Genomic DNA, 20,855 nt, shown 5'->3' with positions numbered 1-20,855 from the left:
CCAGAATCCTGTAAATGACTTCCCTCCTCAAGTTGGAGTGAACACATTTCTGGCACACTTCTTGATCTTAGTGTGCCATTGAAAACAGTGAGATTGTGATGTGAGAACTGTGACAGTCCAACAACAACTGAGCACACTGATACAGTTTAGGGTTCACCAGCTGAGTGCTGTGGTCTGACCTGAAAAATCTCAGCAGGAAACACCAACACACAGGGAAGAGCTGACAGGAATCTGATAGCATTGCAGCAGAGTGTGACTAAATTACTGACTGACTTGGACATAGAAGACCAGCAGAAAGCTTCTCACTCTCTAGACTGTACACTAATTTGACAGCAATACTACACTTTTTCATACTGAGTTAAAGCCCCTGTTGCATCACCTGTCTCACAGCTTACGGAAGGTTTTCCAACTTTCCTGCTTCACTGTCTCTTCTTTGTGACTGGTAAATATTTATTTTCAAGGATAATGGCTCTGACGTGGATTCAACACATTAGTGCTGGAAAGAGGGGTGTCCCTTGTGTTTTGAACATTTTGTGAGGTCCAGCACTGTATTTTTATCAGGGCTGTACTAAATGCAATTTGAAATTTCAATGCCTCTACTAAGGTTTTCGAATGAAGTCTGTAAGGTTTTTGAAGGAAGTCTGTCATATATTTTGTCATCATCTGAAAAAATAAATCCTTAATTTGAATAGATTTATTAGGTTAAATGGAGCATAGTGTAAAAACAATAAAATGGGAACTGCTCGCCTGGTGCATACACCACAAAACTTCTATGGCTTTGGGGTTAACTTCCTCATTATGCATCCCACTGAGTATGCGCAGTAGTTTTTTTCCGGCTCAAGGAAAGTTTTACAAAACCTCCATGGTTTACCTTGTTTGCAGTTCGAGGTGTCCTGTCAAAAGTTTCTCTCTTTTATAATGGCGATCTATGGAGAAAACGCTTTTAGGCAGCAGGGAATTTTTTTGCTGCAATAGCTGGAGTGGTACTGAGAAAAACTTCCGTATTCAGGTCTAAATAACACATTCATGGATAATTAATTGTTGAGTCTCAATCCCAGGTAGTCAAACAGATGCTTCAAGGTGGTGGCTCAGTGTTAGTACTTGATGACTTGGGAATGAGGCTCAACTCAAACTTTCAACTATCTTTCTCCAGACCCATTAAACAGACATGCAAAAATAAATAAATAAATAAAAAAGAAGCTGCACAGCATATGAATGCAGATCACGAATTAACATTCACATACTGTATCTTCATTCATTGTTATGAATGAAGCTTTCAGAGCTTCAAACTATCTGGTACAGTCCCAATTTTTATTCTGCAGCAAATTAGCGTAGTGAATACTTGATTTTCATTGGCTGGAGGGTGTCAATTAACCTTAGATATACAGACACCTCTGGAAATCCCAAAGTAGTGCGAGTATTCTCAATTTCATTCTCAACCAATGTGCTATAGCCTATATCTAAAATCAGCGGAATTTGCTGGCTGAAGACACCTTGACATTAGAAATCAAAATAAAAAAAAATATGAATATCTTATTTACAACACAACATGTGACCCTTCAGTGCATCATCCTCTGAACACCACAGGGTGGTGCTTGTAACACACAAGTGGCAAAAAGTAGCGTACATTCAGGGCTGTAGTAAATTAAAAATTGGGTAACCTCAGTGTCTGCTAGCTAAACTGTCCTCCCATATCCCATTCACGATTCAACTCACTTCTTATGGCTGAAGCTTGCCAGTTATTTGTTGGTAAAAACAATTTTTTTTATCGGTTCGGGGAAAGCAACATGGCTGGTAAGCCAGCTAGTCTTGTTTAACATGCTGTGAAATCGCATTTAGTATTTGTCTACTGTACGTAATTTTATTGACTTTGAAGCTTGTTGGCATAATGTTAACTTTCTGGCTAACAGTTGAGCTGAGGGGTTCCATTAACTGAGCATACTAGTTTATCTCCCGTTGGTGAGTCGAGTCGGAGTAGTGAACAACATTTCCATTATATAAAAACCTAATGTGATTGTAATGATTGTTTCAGCTATTAGACAAACCCTCAGGTGTTGCTAGGGAAACAGAGTTACTGCTTATAAAAACATTAAATTTGGATTGCAAATGTTGTAAAAAATACTAGGGCTGTAAAAGTTAAGTTATTATCGCGTTAACCCAATTCCTCTTAACGGCGGTAATTTTTTTGACGCACGGTTAACGCACGCACATTATGGCCCTCGGCCCGCCCCGTAGTTTGGGAAATCAGAAAGCGATGCAGCAGCAATGTGGTGGATGGCGAGCAGAAACAAACCTCCTTGAGCAGAAATGGATAAAGAAAAAAATTTTGAATATCAAGTTCAGCTTCAAAGCCCTGCCAGATGGTTGTCTCGACATGAACAAAGTTATTTGCATTTACTATCGATGTGATGAATTGAGTTACCACCAGAGTACGTCGAGTCTCAGATACCACTTTCTGGCCGAGCGCACAGCTGATGCAGAGAGCCCACGCAGGACAGTTTGCAACGGAGATGCCTGAACAACTCGACATGCGGCAAACTTTTAACAGCGATAGCTAAATGGGTGGCTACAGCTTGCAGGCTGATTAATATTCTCTAGTTAACCTTTACAAGTGTAAAGTTGGACACTACATTGTGTCAGAATAACTAAGTAATGTTACATTCAGATCAATATGCCCATCTGTTGTTGCTTGTTGGGCTTGAGTTTGCCATGTTATGCTTTCAGCATATTTTTGAGCATGCAGTACTTTTGAGGTTATTCTGGAGAATATTCTGGACAGTATTTGTCATTGTTTTGGATTGTTACAATAATAATAAACATACATTTGCATAAAGCAAGCATATTTGTCTACTCCCATGTTGATAAGAGTATTAAAAACTTCAACTTCCCTTCAAGGTACATTTAGAACAGATTAAAAATGTTAACTATGGACAATCATGCGATTAATCGCAATTAAATATTTGAATCAATGGACAGCCCTAAGAATATACATGACGGTCCAATGCGCAGCTTACATGTCACAAATTACTGAAGAATTAAAGAAGAACAGATTTATAAATGACAAAACATCACAGTTTATCACCCATGTGACCAAAACTGCAACAGCAACATGTTTACCCTCGCCTACATAATGCAGTTGCTGACTCTCAACCACAAAATGATACAAGCCAAAGTGTCAGGTTATGAACTGCTAACATCAGTTGTGTCTCACCTGTGACTGTTAGCACCATGCTAGCAACCTGGTAGCCGATGGGATTGCGGGCGACGCACTCGTAGCGTCCAGCATCAGCAGTGCCCACATCCTTTACCTCCAGATACCCCTCAGGTATGATGTGGAACTTGCCACTCTCTGTCACCTGTACACCATCCTAGGAGACAAGGGAGGGACAAAAGGCAAAGGTGGAGATGGGTATCAAATTGCAAGACTGTGATGAAGAGCTTTACAGATGGGAGGCATTATGTCAGACAACTTAACTGATTAGCTTGCATGGATGCTTTTGAACAAACAGAAACTGAAAGCTAAACCATAAATCACTAAGTTATTTCATTGTTATTATTTGTATTAAATCACAAGATGACAGATAAAGTAACCACACACCATTCCCTGCCCCTTTCATTTCCACTGCTCTTTCAACCACTTAAAACACTTTATCTAACCCCATGACCTCTGTGGTGGTGAGCTGACAGGCACCTTTACTCAGCCAATAGGAGCTTTATCATCTAACCTTGTTCCAGGTGAGGACAGGCTGTGGCTGGCCCTGAGCGCTGCAGGGAATCTGGATGTCCTGGCCAGACTCCACTGTCAGGTCCCTTGGAGCATTTGTGAAAACAGGCGTTACTGAATGAGTTAAAACATACACACACATGCGCATGTGTTAATGATTATACACCACTGCTCAAAGTACTTTACATGTTAATTGCATTTTGCAATCAGTCACAGCAGACATAAAACTCTGAGGCTTATCTTGGCATTTTACAGTCCTGCGTATGCTCAAAGAACATACACACACTCACAGTGTTTGTGTTACACTGTAGTTGCTATTTTTCTTTGTAATAGCTGCAAAAAACATCTTGAAGTCAGTGTGGAGTTCAAAGGGAGATGAAGGCATACTGTGTTTTTGAAGAAAATAATGCATTTTATAATGTGGTAGCAAATAATGCAATGAGCAAGTGCTCATAATAGGGTTGCATGGGTATGAGATTTTCACAGCACTACTGTAAAACCGTCTCAGAAAATATCATAGTTTCAAGCAGGGCTCAAAAAAGATGATTACCGGCTTGCCCGGGATAGTAGAATGCTACTTTGGGCTAGTAAATCTAGCAACTCACTTGTCTGATTGGGCAAGTGATAAAAAAGAATTAAACATGTTTTTTCCAGAGCTGATTATGAAAGTAACTTTGGAGTTAGCCATCTCACTTCCTTCTCATCTCTGCTGACAGTTGCACACGTGCAGTACTGATTGGGCACTTGCAAGAAAATGATGGTGTGTAAAGACATTTATGAGCTTATGAGTCTTTTGTCTTTGTTGTTATTACAAATAATAAATAAAACAATTTATACAGGGGCAAGTAAAAACTGACTTTGGTTAAGTAGATTTATGACCCACTTGCCACAGTTACAATGACCCTAAAGGATTAAATAAAGTAGGTTATTTCTTGTTTGAACAAACACTTTGTTACAATTTCACAAAATATGTCCTAAATCTTATAACATCAATTTAATGAATGCATAAATATTATTAATATGTTAGAATTCAATACCATAGATGAGCAAATACACAACTGTCAATTTTTGTACCTATATCACAGATGTGATTCATACACGTGTCCCATACACTGTTTCATTTGATTACATGAAGTAAAAAGTAGGTCAACAATCACTAACTGCAACTTTACTACATCACAGGCAACCAAACACAGTGTTGAGCAGTGTTACCGAGTGAGTCATTTTCATACTGACTAAGATCTATCAAATAAGCCTTCTGCAGCTGAGGTGGATGTTTTCCCCCCACACACCATGTCCAAATTCCTTCATAGTTCCCAGGAAGCAGCCAGTATTGAGCCTCCTGGCCATGGGAAAATCCCACAAGTTTGAGAACACAAAGTGGAGTGGGAGGCAATTTCATAGTAATCTGATACTAATTAACTACCTTTAAATCAAAGTTGAACCTTCTAAAACACAGGGTTCACTTCAGTGTAGAGTACACAGCATCAAAGTGGTGGGCAATGTATTGCAAGTGTGTGACAAAGAAGAGTGAACAACATAAAAACATAAAAACAGTTAATGATATTACAGGGATACTGAAATCTCTGTTAAATGGAGACATACTACAGATCCCTACAAGAAAAGTAACATCCTTTTAATCCATGCTTTCACTTTCCTTTAAAGCTTTGTCTGATCCTCTGTTCAACCCTCTTTGTATAAGGCAGCCATCATACACTGCCAGTATGGTTGTGGGCTTGTATAGCACAGTGTGGGACCATTATGCAATGTGTACTTTGAGCCATGTTAACAGCCATTACTACATGGAAAAACATGGTGTCATCACAGGATTATAGAGTGGCATGCTTTCCTGCGCTACGCCAAGCCTGTAATTTCAGTCGCACGCACGCACACACACAAACACACACACACACACACACACAGGCACACACACACGAAGAAACAAAGAGACACAAAGAAAATGCACACTGGCAAATGTATAGTGAATTACAATACAGTATACTATGAGCACATTTGCACTAGCAAATACAGATGAAGAGCTTGCCCACACAAATAAACCACACACACACACACACACACACACACACACACACACACACACACACACACACAGCTACATGTCTGTCAGTGTATACATGCATTGTAATAGTTTAATACCAGGCTTGCATGTGTAAACAACAAATTAGCTGTGAGTGGAGACTACTGCATCACTCCCGCCCTCTTAACATTTTACCAACTCACACCCCTCCGTCCCCTCCTACAACACAATCATGCAGTGTTTGAAGAGGGCCTTTCAGCAGCCACACTAACAGCCTCTGTACAGCCATGTTTCAGCCACATTGAGCCACTATTAACTGTACCTAATCTAATGTAACTGTGACCTGAACCATCCTTTTCCTTATTTCCATGTCCTGTCATCTATATTTACTTTGAAGCCTCACCCTACACCCTCACCTCTCTGCTGGATGCTGAGTTGCACAGCAGTGCGTACAGTTCCCACAGGGCTGACCGCCTGGCACTCATACTGGCCCTCATCATGGGCTGCCACCCGAGTGATGCGGAGAGTACCGGAAGACAGGACCACGTGACGGCGGTCTAGGGGTAATGGACTGCCCCCACGTGTCCAGGCAATCACCGGCTGGGGGTAGCCACTTGCCTCGCAGGGGAAGTCCACCGTGTGACCCTCCAAGACTGACTGGTCCTGTGGTGTGACTGTGAACTGGGGGATTGCTAAGGGCAGAAGGGGAAAAAACACAGTAAAATTTTGTATGAAAATTAAATCTTGCTAAGGAGCTTTTCCTTGCCATGTCAGACCACAGCTGAAAATACAGTAAGTGCAGTGGATAAGTCAGTTAGAAAAAAAGACTAGTACTGAGCAAAATAATGATTAATTAACAAAAGAAATGTACTGATCATGAGAAAAACTAATTAACAATCTAATTAACATGTTTGGTATTTGAGAGGTAACGTCTGCAGGGTCTGGAACAAGTTTCCTTAAACTAGGGTTGGTAAGTTTTTTAGGAGCATTTATTGTTATATTTATTGAAAATCTCTTAACATCCTGACAGCGATCAATTTTTCAAATGATCTGACAAAAGAAAAAATCCACTAACTGTGGCTGTTGCAGGCCTCTGATTAGCGCAACCAATCATTTCATTCAGGCTGAATGATTGGATGGCCTACTTGCAAGTCTACCTACCTGCCTGATTCATTGGGCATGACTGGAGTCTTCCACAGGGCTAGGTGGATGCATTGCTAAAACTATTAGTGAGATAGTTGCACAAGAACGACAGAGAAAGTGCAGCCAATACTAACATACTAGCTTGACAGTTCTGAGAACTATCAGTAGCCTTATTTGTTGTTTTCATTCATCGTGATAATGTTAAGTGTTTTCTTACATGTGAGTGAGACATGGCATTGCTGGATACAGTTAGCGATGACAATGATGTGCAACACTCACAGTGCACAGCTCCTGAGCTGGAGAATGAGTCACTGCAGCAGTGACAAACTGGTTCTGGGGCTAACACAGCAACATTAGCACAAAGCACACACCTACACAAGCAAGTAAGCAGTAACAGTCACAGGTTTTGCTTTTGTTTATATGAATGTGGCATTTAAAAAGGTTGTTTATTCATGTATTTATTAGACTAAAAAAGATAAGGGAGCTTGTTGAATGTAGCAAACTAGCCATTCACACAGCTCCCTGCTGCTCAGCGAGAGCTACAGGGCAGTCAGTGTGGTCAATGTGCCAGAATGGCACATTTGGAGATTCTGCCTGAGTAAAACCTCTAATTTTGTTCTGATTCATTTGATTAGCATAAAAGTTAGCATGGGTAATGTTCAGACGTTTTGCTATGGTTTGCTAGAGATTTGGACTTGCAACTGCATCATTCCTAAGGGATATTCATTCTAAAATTGTTTTTTTTTTTAAAAAAAAAACAACAACTTTCATTTATGCTGCGTGCCAACTTAATTTACTTGGACCCAGTGACATACACCGATCAGCCACAACATTAAAACCACTGACAGGTGACGTGAATAACATTGATCATCTCATCACAATGTGATGTTCTGCTGGGAAACCCTGGGTGCAGGCATTCATGTGAATGCCACTTGACACGCACCACCCATCCAAACACTGTTGTGGACCAAGTACACCCCCTCATCACAACAACACTACCCGATGGCAGTGGCCCCCAGCAGGACAATGTGCCCTGACACACCGCAAACACTGCTCAGGAACAGCTCGAGGAACACAATAAAGGGCCCAAGGTGTTGACCGGGCCTCCAAATCCCCCAGATCCCAATCTGATCGAGCATCTGTAAGACGTGCTGGAGCAGGTCTGATCCATGGAGGCCCCACCCCCCAACATACAGGACCCAGAGGATCCACTATAAAACGCCCTGGTGCCAGACACCACAGGACACCCTCAGAGGTCTTAAGTCCATGTCTTGACAGGTCAGAGCTGTTTTGGCTGCACAAGGGGAACCTTCACAATATTAGGCAGGTGGTCATAATGTTATGCCTGATCGATATATATACGTATACTTACACATCTGAAAAAAATATTTCAAGTTTTCCCTTTATAATCAAGGTAACATGATACCTTGATTATTCAAATAAACCTTGTAGTTGCAGAGACACACTGTTAATTATTGAGCAAAGACACAAAATAGAGGCTAGTTCTTAACAGGTTAATGCCACCAAGCGCAGTAAAGCTGCTTTGTGTTAGTTCATGTGAGAATATAGGTCCTGATGTTTAAGAGGAACTAGGATAATAGCAGTAAAAATCACTGTATTTGTTGCCTAATTGTTTATTGCAAGTAGATGCATGGTTACTTGAGAAAACATGTTGAGACTTTTAATGACTTTTAATGAGTCCCCAGTCGTAGTTTTGCTAAAGCATTGGAAGGAAAGAAAACAGACCATGCTGACAGTAAAGAGACCATACAAGATGGAAGATGCAAGTAAGCAAGCAAGCCAAGAAATGATTCATGTCTGAACGACAGTGCGTTCAAGTAAATCATCCTCAAGCAATTTTGAGCATAAAATCTGTCTTTTGTATGAATAAATCAAAGTGAGAAAAATTAATTCTGATTCCTACCTTGTACGATTATATACGCTGTAGCATGTATAGTATCAACATTATTGGAGGCAAAACAGGTGTACTGTCCTCCATCAGCTTGTACTACATTCTGGATAAAAAGCCCTCCAGAAGGGGTGATGTTGATGCGAGCATCGTTGGGCAGGGGTGTCCGATCACCCTTTGTCCAGGAGACCCGGGGCTGCGGCTGGCCTGTGGCGCTGCACTCCAGGGTCACACTCTCTCCCACCAGCACCTCAGTGTTCTGGGGCTGGATCACAAAACTTGGCCGTGCTGGAGGAGCAGGGGGGAGAGTGGAGGGGAGGAGAGAACGTGGGAATGGGGTTAGGTTAATTAGGTGAGAGGCATTGACAATTTTCTTTAGGGTCTCTGGTTTGAGTAACTGTAGTGTATTAGGTACCGAAATAAATGCTGGCAAACGGTTCAAAAGAAAGCTACTTTTGCGTGCATTTGAAAGGTCGGTTCATGCACCTTTGTATATTTCTGTCAATAACACTCTGACTACTGCTAAAACAACATCCTATGGGTTTCACAAAATGTTGTTGAGTCTTGTCCATATTTGGTTGCTGATTACTGTGGAGTCAGAGGAAATATGTACACAGCCAGAGGCCTGGCATTTACAATCACACAGAGACAGGAAACGCACAACATCTGCTCTCAAAAAGTGTTCCTTAACATGGGGTCGTCACTAGGGCCATCCGTCACATGCCGATGACCTCTGGGTCATCTAGAGACAGCCATGCTAACCTCCCACAGCGACAGCTAATAGGACTATGACTGATTGATGTGTGAGAACTGTTTAAGGGTGCATGTATATCAGGCAGAAGATTAGAGAGAAAGTGCAACAGAGACAAAGGACATAATGTACACTGTGTGTGTGTGTGTGTGTGTGTGTGTGTGTGTGTGTGTGTGTGTGTGTGTGTGTGTGTGTGTGTGTGTGTGTGTGTGTGTGTGTGGAGTATGTGGAGAAAAAAATTTCACATTGAAGCCTCCAGGGTTTGCTCACGGCTCTGTGGGACATCACAGTTATTTGACCTGCTGAACTCTGAAGGTAACCGCGCTGTTACTCACAGTGTACAAACCTTGCTCTATTCTGGTGACATAAAGAAATCATATCATGTTTCTAGACATATCAATTGACATGTCAGTCTCTGATGTAGGTTAATTAGCATGGATATCGATATGACTGAGAGTTCTACATGAAATATGCTGCTTTAATTGTTAAAAGGTTGCCTGTGATGAGCAGAGGTTGAGATTAAAAACAGCCACTTACAAGGGGCTCCAAAATACCGCAGTGTGACCTGTGAAGTCTTGACCTCCCCGGCCACATTTTTGGCCATGCACTGGTAGACTCCCTGGTCCGTCTCCCTGGTGTCCTGGATCATCAGTGTCCCGTCTTCCAGCAGGTTCAGACGACTGTCATCACGCATGTTCAGGGCATTGCTGTCAGGGGGGCACAGGGATATACATCACTACCAGTAAAACATAAATCAATGAATGTATACAGCACATACTGTGCTTGTCTAAAACTCCTCATTCAATAATTTTTTCAACACTTTATAGGAACATAAACACAAGTAAATAATCTTAAAACTGAACCTAGTCAGTTAAGTGAAGGCTTTTGTTACTGAGCATGATCATAACATTAAGTGCAAGGGAATAGATTTTATATGAAATTATGTGTGAAATTGGTGCTACATGACCAGAGAACAAAGAGGAAAAGGGTTGTGGTATTCCCTTTTGCTCTAAAGATAGATAGAAAACCTACAAAAACCAGAATGCACTGCACCATACCGGACCAATAAAAACTCCTGCTGATTGGTGATGTACTGTATGATGGGGGTGCTTGGTTTTGGCTCAATGACCATTTTGAAACAGGAAAGAGTAAGGCCAGCTCGTAACAAACAACATCGTATTACATCTGAACAGTACATTAAAATATGTTTCTGAAAACATTTTAGGAGAGAAATAGACAATGAATGGATTGTAGTTCATATTTGATCAGCACTGCTTTTGTTTCTTCAGTCTCCGTTTTCACAATACAGTATCAATATGGCGGCCATGTCAATGGATGGGCGCATACAAAATGCAGAACAATCTGTAGCTGTACAATAGCCCTTTTGTACAAAAGTCTGACAGATGTTCATTTGAATATACTACCAAAATTGTTGTGATACAAAGCTGGTTTAAAATCGTCAAAGTTCCCGTTCAAGTAAAGGGCCCAAAAACCTCCTCAACCACTGATTAATTGTCTTACTTGTTCCTGAGCCAGATGATCTGTGGTTTGGGGTTGCCTTCGGCCCTACAGGTGAAGTAGACGGTGTTCCCTGATGTAACATCGACATCCTGGGGTTCTGAGGTGATCCTGGGTACCTCTGGGGGAATTGGAAAAGATAATGGCTGGGTGTCAAGGCTGATGTCTAGACAGATATTCAGAGACAGTTAAGACTAATAGACTAACCTCTTTGGCCATATTTCCTGAGTCATCACATCTGAAGGTAACTGACACTTTCAGCTACCTAGCCTGAGCTGTGGAGGAGTCTACCTCATAGCCCACCACAGTGTATAATCAATCAATCGTTATTTGTATAGTGCCAATTAACAACAAAAATCATCTATTGACACTTTCCAATTTGAGCAGGTCCAAACCATACTCCTTTGGCCACCACTAGAAGCTCTTTTAAGTTAAGATCAGAGTGTACCACAGCAAATACAAACCACTCATGAGGAAATTATTCAAAAAGCCTCAGGTGTAAGGCACTGACCTTGCTAATTGCATGGGTACTGTATGTGGTCAATGTGGGAGAAAAATATCATTCTCCCAGGTCATTCTGTCCTCATACAATAGGACGTCATACGTATCCTGTACAGACGTTAAAGTCTGGATAAGGATAGTGAAGACTGCTGTAGATATGTCTGCAGAACAGATGTCTGACAAACCAAGCCAAGGCAAAGCTGACTGTTTGCGTAAAACTCGTAAGGAGGCCTTCAATCTATCTATGTTAGCTGATTTAGTATCTGTGATCTAATTACATCCTACTCCTCTGGCTAGAGGTGGGAAGAACTCTGCACTCACCCCCCTTGATATGTTATTAAACAGATAACCATGTATGGGAGGGATGCTTCCTGAAGCTGTAGATACAGCAGCACAGCCATCACGCGATACATAAGCAGCCAGTGTGGACAAAGCATGAGAATGTCAACTGAGATCTCCTCTTGCCACCAAATCACTCCACATTAGCAATGGTGACTATAATAGCAGTGGTTTGAAAATCCTGTTGTTTGGTAATATGAACTCTATTGTGGTCCAATAAGAAGGCAAGCATAGCTCATCAGATACCACTTGTGCAGAAAGGTTGCACTTCATCTGGAGGAGGACAGCTGTTTTGACAGCTGTTCAACCTGCCGTGCATTGTTCTGCCCAGTTTACATGAGGAAAGAAGGAGAACAAGGAGGAGGTGTGGAATGCTTCCACCAGCAGACATTCCACCTCTGCTGCTTTGCTATGCAGAGAGATGAAGTGGAAGGGGTTACAGGGTTACATCGAGCAAGAATGGGCAAGTTGGGGCCATCAAATTAGCTGCTGAGATTTAAAAGTGTTTGGGTTGCAGTCGGCTGCCAACTGGGCTGCCTGGCTCAGACTACAGAATTCAGTGGGAGCTGGAGGAAACAGCGAGCCAAGACACTTGGATTTACTGCCATAGGAGCTAACCGCCTGTTATAGAAACTGTCTGAAAATCAGCCATATAGAAATGTGGGAAGTCTTAAGAAATATCCAAGTCAGTAAGATTCAGACTTATACTGTAATTTGTAAGACAGTCTTACGCAAAGCTTATATCTGGTGCTCAAGACTTTAAAAAAATGGATCCAAACTTGTCTGGTGCCTGCTGGCATAGTTGGACAAGTGATGAAATATTAGTATTTATGAATATAAACCTCTCTTTATGTCCTATTGTTTGATTGCTGGGATCTAAGGCGTGCATAGTGACAGTCAAAAATAAAAATAAAATAGACAGTGCGGTGCCCTCTACCCAGTATTTGTACTAACAGGTCAGATAGACCCTCTATGGTCACCAACTGATGACACTGTATGTTTGAAAATGGTACTGTAGTATGTATGTTAAGCACATAAAAACAGGACCCTCATCTCAAATATGAACTGAACATCTGTTGGTTGTCTCATACTGGACAAACCCAAGGCAAAATTGAAGAGGTCCTTTAACAAAGAGCAGAGACACAGCTGGTGTGGTATGAAGAGTGAAACATCTGGGTGCCTGGAGACCTCAGACACAAAGACAGGACACACCGGTGTATGAGTCTGTCTGTGTGTGTGGGTGTACATGTTAGACAGTGACTAAGCATACCTACTATTTGCTGACAGGAAGGCTGGATGTTTTGTATGAAGACTGAGTTGTGGTTTAGGTTAGAAGAGTGTGTTTAAGAAAAGGAACATGGAAAACACATGCATCCTCCTACACAAACTTGTGTGTGTGGCTTCATGTATGCTCGCTCAGATGTTTGCTCCTCTCAGGTTCAGAAGTTGTCCAAATGGAAAAGAAAATTATGTTTCAATAGGTTGGCTTTCAAAACCATGAGAGCCTAGTTGATGTTGTTAATGATGCAGCACATAAAAATATGATATCCTCAAACCCCCCACAGGTATCTAAAAACATGACTGTCCCTGTTCTGAAAGTGCTGACAAACATTTCATGATATTCCTGAACTGTCATTCTCAGTGGAAATCCTGCTTTTTCTCTGTACCACAGTTGAGCTCCTCAGCGGTGAGTGTTGCCACCGATCTGCCCTGTAGGCGGCTGGGGTAGTCGCAGGTGGCAGCAGCCTGGGCATTGCCCGACTCAGCATACTGTTTCAGCAGGTCGGCCAGCCACAGCAGCTCACAGTCACAATTTAATGCATTGGAATCCAGTCGCCTGGACGCACGGACATATTGCACAAACACATAGACACATATTAAGTGAGAAATGGGCATGAGGTCAATACGTGAAGCATACAGGATATGACATGTAACTGTGGAGTAAATTTATCGTCTAAATCCTCTCTGGCAGTTTGTGAACTAAAACTGGTCTGGCTCAGCTTGGCTCAGTCTAAACAGTGGGGCTCAGCGGGGCCATGTTGGAAGACACTAGCTTCCTGCCGTGGGAAACTATCTCTCTGCTTGGCCTCGTCCTCTGGTAACTGATCCAGCTTCCACTTCTACCACAATACGTCCATTATCCATGACATGGCTTTTACAAAGTTTAACTGGCACGGTTTGACATTGGTGAGGCAATTTGTGAAAGTAGTTTAGAGTTTGCTATGAATTAATCAGTTTTTAAAGAGGAGACAAGAGGGGAGGAAACGATACGTATGAGACCAAACCGCTGCATGTTCTTCATTGTCTGTTTGCTGGAGGAGGATGGTGTTTGAAGCTGTATTAGATATAGTTTGCCAAATGTTCTAAGTCCCCAAATTCTCATATTTCAGGGAAAATTTATTGACTTTTGAGCATGACGGAAAGTAGAATTTTTATTTTCTTTGCTTTTCTCATCATACCCCACCCTAGATTAAAGCACCTTGAATTGCCTTGCTGTGCCTTTCACAGCCCCTTCCAATCTCCACTGTGGAGGACTCAAAGAGAGAATAGCTAAACTACGGGAGGGAACGAGCTGTAAGCCTTTTGATGGAAACCATCTTGCAGCCAAAGAAGCGTGAGAACAGTGTAGTGTGGTTACATGGCATTTAACTGACAAACAGGCCCCGCTTGATACTTGGTGTCATGGGATTAAACTGCAGAAATTGATGGAGACATGCATTCTCACACAGACAGATTTTTCAGTGGTTGTTAGGGACTTTTCCACTTACAGCCGTTTCATGGCCTGAAGATGAGAGAAGGTGCCCGGGACTAGCTGGGTGATTCTGTTGTTGTGCAAAAATCTGAGTAAAAGAGAGGAAAACTATTATGGTTTATCAGCATTCAGAACTGTAAAACTAGCTATGGCTATATAGTTAGCTCACAAAAGTAACGAAAACTTCATTCATTTAGGTCTCCTGTAAGGAACTTGAGTATCGTAAATTAATTAATATTTATAGTATTTGGAAATTGCCCTCAGGTTGATAGCAAATCAAAGTTATATTACATTTTCCAAAAGGGAGGAGAAATATGATTATCTTCCCAGACATGCAACAATGGCTTATTTTGATGACCCGTAGACTCGGATTCCTTAGCTAAAAGCAGACATCATAACATAACGCTCCTCTGACAAACATTCCCCAAAAACTATTCATTCTTTAAAAACTATAAATTAAGATCATCTTTGATGCAGTTCTTCATCTCCTATCCCTAGCTGTCGGAATCTACAGATATGCTCTCTGGCAACTTCACCAAAGTGACTGCTTTGACCGTGACCATGGAGATATTCCCCAACATGACACAGAGTATGCATCTGGGAATTCCTTTAGCAGGTGTCCTTTCTTTTTCACCCTCTCCAGAGACTAGGCATAAACAGGGACAATGAAAGAGGAATTTAACAGGACTTTCTTCAGACATCTGGTGGAGGGTTTTAGAAGCAGAGGCGACATCACATCTGCATGTTGTCAGAAAAGTGCATATCCAGAACGTTTGCAGGCAGCGCACTGGACTAGCAGGCTACATATAAAACAGCTTTAGTCATTTGCAAACAAAGGTGATTGGTTGTTTGTTGACAAAAGAGGAAGACATGTTAATTGTTACATGATTGAAACAATTTTACGAATCTGGTTATGCATTATTCAGGGACAGGGACAACAACATTAACATCACTACTTAATTTAACATGAAGCTGACACATATAGATAACCTTAGGCAGATTTCCAAGAACCTCTCTACAAGCAGTAAATAAGGATAATTGGATTTAAACTACAACTTTTCTAATGAGTTGGAGTAACCCATTAAAATATCTGATAAATATTACTGCAGAATAATCAGTGATCTGTGATGAACAAGTTCATCACATTCTTATCTGTGATTGCTATTAGCTCAGCTCCGTGTTTAATGAGGCCAAGATGTGTTCTTAGTTAGACCAGTCCAGGACTCTGACCTCAACATTGTGATCTCAGTTCCCTCTTGGTCTCTTTTTCTCTGACTGATTCGTCAAGTGTGAGTATTTCTGGAAGCAGTATAATTAGAAAAAAGTTGACATGATTTATCCCAATACATTTCCTGTCATAGGTCAGTTAAACTACTGAACTCTTGTCTGTTCAACAAATAAACTACAGAGTAGAGCCCGACCGATATATGGGATGGCCGATATTATCGGCCGATATTAGGCATTTTCCAAACTATCGGTATCGGCATTTATAATGGCCGATAAATGAATATTTAAAAAAAAAAAAAAAAACGGACGAAACACCCTTCAACAATGTTATGAGTGTTGGTGTGGCATAGTTTGTCCACCAGAGGACACTCTACAATGTCCCTGTTGGCAACACTCGTGTTTAGAACGCCACAAACCCTACAACCAGCTGATCCAGCCAGAGTCGGGTAGAGCAAACCAGTTATCCACGACTGAGATCATCGTTGAAGTGTGTTCATTGTAAGTTGGCAATTGGATTTATAAATAAATATTTATAAAAAAAAATGTATAAATAAATTGGATTTTTATATATACATATATATATATATATATACACATATATATAAACATATATACATATGTAATAATATAATATATATATATATACACATATATATACATATGTAATAATATAATATACATATATATATACACATATACACATATATATATATACTCACATACATATATATACTCACATACATATATATATATATATATATACATACATATATACATACATATATATGTATATATATATGGGCCGATATATCAGAATATCGGATTTTTAAATCACCAAATATTTGTATCGGTATCGGCGTTAAAAATCCTTTATCGGTCGGGCTCTACTACAGAGTGAATGGAACACTTCCAGCTCAAAGAGGACAAACAAAATTAGCCTCATGGGAACTAAATATAAGCCTGGATCAACTTTCAGAATCTGCTGATAATAACACAGTGATGATCACTGTGTTATTATCTGAAGCAACTACAAACCAACAGGGAGCCTCAGAGGCTTGTTGGGAAGCATTTGGCCGGTCAGGTTATTCCAATGTCATGCTAAACAAAGTCTGGACCTGCCTGAGTTGACACTTACTTCCATAATAAGTACATCATGTTAGCTATTGCTTTCTGGTTTCTAGAGAGATCAGGAGTCCTGTTGCTCCTGGATCTGTGAATCCCTTGATTTGTGAGAAAATTATTTTTCCTTCTGAGAGAATTTTTTTTTTTTGGAGTGTGTGTGTGAACTATTTATATTTTAGGAATCTTGGGAGAAAGGTCAGACAGGATGAACTTACAGTCTTTCCAGCTTTGGTAGGTGAGTGAATGATTCTGGTTCCAAAGACTCAATGTTGTTGAAGTGCAGGTACCTGGAGAGGAACAAAGTGTAGACAAAGCACAGTGAAATATGATTAAGACTCCCTGTCTGATTATGTAATTTAATTTCCCGGAAAGGTCCTAAGAGGTGAGAAAATTAGAACACTGAAATGTCCCTGTTCACCTGTCCATCCCTGGCACACCATGTTACTGTAAAAAAATGTCACAAAAAGTGATATATAGCTTCTAGTTGATTGCAGATAGACTGAATAAATTTGCACATCAGGGATTCATGTTAGACAGTTGATATACAAGGTCTGAAAATCTATGGCTGATTTCTGAGTTTGAGATGGGATTGCCCACTGGTGAAAAGCAAATATAACGATTATCTCATGGAATTAACAAAAAATGTATGCTCTCAAAAGCCTTTGAGCTGAGAAAACCTAAATCAAACGATATGCTAACAAATAAAAAGTTAGGGAAATGTAATCTAACTGATGGCTGAATGCTAACTGTAAGGGTTCAATTGTGTATAGGCTTGTTTAGACAGACCAAGCAATGGTCAAAGCAGCTGCAGTAGCAACACAGACAGACAGAGAAAAAACAGAAAAGAATGTCAAATAAAATGCTTTATTCCTCTACATGTCTTCCACACAAGAAAATTCATTTCAGTTTTTGTCTGTAAGTATATTTCAACTGTTGATTCTGAGCTGTGTTTTTACAAGCTGTAATGGACATCCAACAATATGTCTTTGGGTGTTGCCTAAAATATGTGTTGTAAAGGGGCCAGAATAGAAAAACACAACACAGTCCAGATAAGTGAAGACAAAGGTTTTAAAGAGCTAATAGTGAATTAATTTTAAGTGTGAGCTGCTGAGATATGGAGATATCGGCTGTAGGGATGTCTGTCAAAGTGCCAAAAACATACATTTCAAAAACTCAACAGCAATGTCTCATGTCTTTACAGAAATCATGACCTGGTTACTGAAGATAATCCACATACCTTGTAGTGAGCAGTTTCATGTAGGAACTATTTTCTTTCATTATCACTGTGCAGGAGGAAGCATGCATCTACTCATGGATGAGAGGCTAAGCTAACTAAGCTAGCTAACATTACAGCTCAGCCGAGAAGGACGCCATTAATGTTTACATCCTGCACTGTCACCAGAATGAGCCTCTCGTCCCTGAGTAGATGCATGTTTCCTTCTGTTTGGTGATACAGTTGGCGTGTGTAGTTCGGCAGAAAGAAAATAGTTCCATGAAACTGCTTACAACAGGGTCTGTCGATTATCTTGAGTAACCGGGTCAAGATTTCTGGAAATAAACATTGCTGTGCTGTTGCACCACAAGCCGAGTGCCATCTTGTTCCATTATATTCAAGAGAATGCAGACATCTCTACAGGTGATATCTCTGAAACTCGGCAACTCATACCAATAGAACGATAGAATGAACTATCCCTTTAAATGTGTAAAAAGGATCAGCAGAATATTTTTTTAATATTTTTGATTGTGAAGCTGTGATCCTATGTGATCTTTGTTTGCTCCCTGATACTATACTATTATTTAAGAAAAGCAAAATTCAAAACAGCTGCCAGGCATGGAGCCTGATGTTGGAATTGGTGTTTCTTGGGGAATTAGCCATTTGTTCTTTGCAGTTACAGAGAGGTACAGTTAGTCACGGTCTCCTCCAAGACTACAGAAAGCCTTATTTGCTAAGGAAAAGGTGCATAGCTGCGATATTGGTTGTGATGATGACACGCTGGCTCATCAACATACTACAGTCATCATTTCTGCGAACAGAGATCACAGAAATTCTATTCTTAAAACAGTTCATATTATAATAACATCAATCAGCAATTGTTAATGTATTTTTCTTGTCAAACATGCAAATATAAAAGACACAACAGAGGCAGAGTTTTTTGTAAAAACTGCAGAGAACTATCAAGTTTCTGACAGTCGAGACTTGCAGGAAGCAGTTGAATTTTATCACACAGACTAAGCATACATAATGCACTCAAAGTTTTTCACAAATGGATACTTGGAGCAGATTTTAGCAAATCAGAGCAGAGGAGTGGTTTCTGCAGTAGCAGGATACAATACAATACATTCAAGATTTGCTCTAAAGCAGAATCTGCCATGCCACTAGCATTACTAGCAGCACAAGGCTAGATATCATGCTTGAAGCTTTGCAGGGGGTGGCGCATATCTGTCGTCCTGATCACAAGACATGCGACTCATGCAAAAGGGTCACAGAGGGTCAGCACGGCATACAAGGGTGGGTGCACACACGGCATGCATTGTGGCGGTGGAGAAGTGGATAGTGGGGCGCATGTAGGGTGGGAGGAGGGGGAGGTTGTCACTGTATTGAAAACTAACTGAACAGAGCTATCATGATACCTGTAGAAGGCCTACACAGTCATGTCACAAAGCATTCATAACAGCTCAAAAAACGTCTGTGACATGCCTGGCACTATTACATCATATGACTTAACTTATAAATCACTTATGACCATGTAGACCTTACAAGGTTTCATGAATTGTTTATAGCAATCTTTCAGGAAGGGGGGGGGGGGATTTTACAAATGGAAAGAAAGAGGGTAGGTGAGCAGAAAAGAAAAGGTTGACGAGGAAGTTGGTCACTTACAGTTGCTCAAGAGAGACAAGCCCCTTAAATGCTTGTCTGTCAATTGATTGGATTTCATTCTTGTACAAATAGCTGAAAGGAGAGATAATCAGTAACATTAGTAACACACACACACACACACACACACACACACACACACACACACACACACACAGGATCATCTGAATTCTGCCTGGTTATTATGAGAGAAAGTAGAAACGCTCTGATTAATTCTACAGCTGTCCTTTCAAAAAGATAAGCATGTTGTGCTAATACTTGTACATTACGTTTACAAAAGATAGAAATGTTAAGACTTGTATTTATTTTGTGAAGTATATGCTACATAAGCCTACTTCATGAATGTTACTAGTTGTAGCTAATTGCAGGGGAGGCTCTTTTCTTTGAGCTTGCAAAGATGCTGAGCAGTTGTACAGAAACAAAATCAGACACATTTCACAATTAAAATTTCAGACGAGAATGTATTTCTGTGGTAAAAGTAGAGCACTGACTGTATCCATCAAAAGTAGGGATGTCATGATTCTCCAAATCCGTTATTCGATTCAATTTGATTTGATTATTGATTTAAAGATTTTTTCTTTTTTTTTTCCAAACTGACAGCTTTGCCATTGTTAGACTATCTCATCTGGATTTGTAAAGATCAGAGTATGTCACAACAGTTTGACTTTATCCTGGTGGCTTTTTGCAGGTTCGGATTTGACAAGTTCAAATAATAACCAAAAATAAGGATCCCAAAGTTCACAAAACCAGGACCAGGAAAACCCTCTTCTTAAAGGAACTTGGGGCAGGATTTGTGAAAAAATAAACATGCATTTTAAGTTTTTTAATGCTAATGGGTGATGAAGCGTTCAAAACCAAAAAGAATGAGCCCACCCACGTATCTCTCCATTGCCTTGAACAGGCTGTGTGCTGCATAATGTACTGCAATTCGGTGTCCGAATTTCCCGCGCAGTCCT

General features: G+C 40.6%; 1 protein-coding gene across 1 annotated transcript in view; it reads right to left on the bottom strand.

Annotated features, from left to right (window-relative positions):
• Nucleotides 1-20,855, bottom strand: part of pxdn (peroxidasin) — a 69,485-nt gene that overhangs the window by 20,539 nt on the left and 28,091 nt on the right. Inside the window, exons 4-13 of the mRNA XM_073466030.1 lie at nucleotides 19,903-19,974; nucleotides 17,240-17,311; nucleotides 14,692-14,763; nucleotides 13,591-13,760; nucleotides 11,087-11,204; nucleotides 10,103-10,272; nucleotides 8,830-9,102; nucleotides 6,179-6,454; nucleotides 3,726-3,838; nucleotides 3,212-3,368 (exon numbers count right to left, since the gene is read on the bottom strand). Coding sequence (XP_073322131.1) covers nucleotides 3,212-3,368; nucleotides 3,726-3,838; nucleotides 6,179-6,454; nucleotides 8,830-9,102; nucleotides 10,103-10,272; nucleotides 11,087-11,204; nucleotides 13,591-13,760; nucleotides 14,692-14,763; nucleotides 17,240-17,311; nucleotides 19,903-19,974 — 1,493 coding nt within the window. The remainder of the gene's footprint in view (nucleotides 1-3,211; nucleotides 3,369-3,725; nucleotides 3,839-6,178; nucleotides 6,455-8,829; nucleotides 9,103-10,102; nucleotides 10,273-11,086; nucleotides 11,205-13,590; nucleotides 13,761-14,691; nucleotides 14,764-17,239; nucleotides 17,312-19,902; nucleotides 19,975-20,855) is intronic.

This window comes from Pagrus major, chromosome 5 (assembly GCF_040436345.1).
Source record: "Pagrus major chromosome 5, Pma_NU_1.0".
Classification (NCBI taxonomy): domain Eukaryota; kingdom Metazoa; phylum Chordata; class Actinopteri; order Spariformes; family Sparidae; genus Pagrus; species Pagrus major.
Note: the sequence above shows the minus strand (reverse complement) of the source record. Positions and strands in the feature narration are given on the sequence as shown.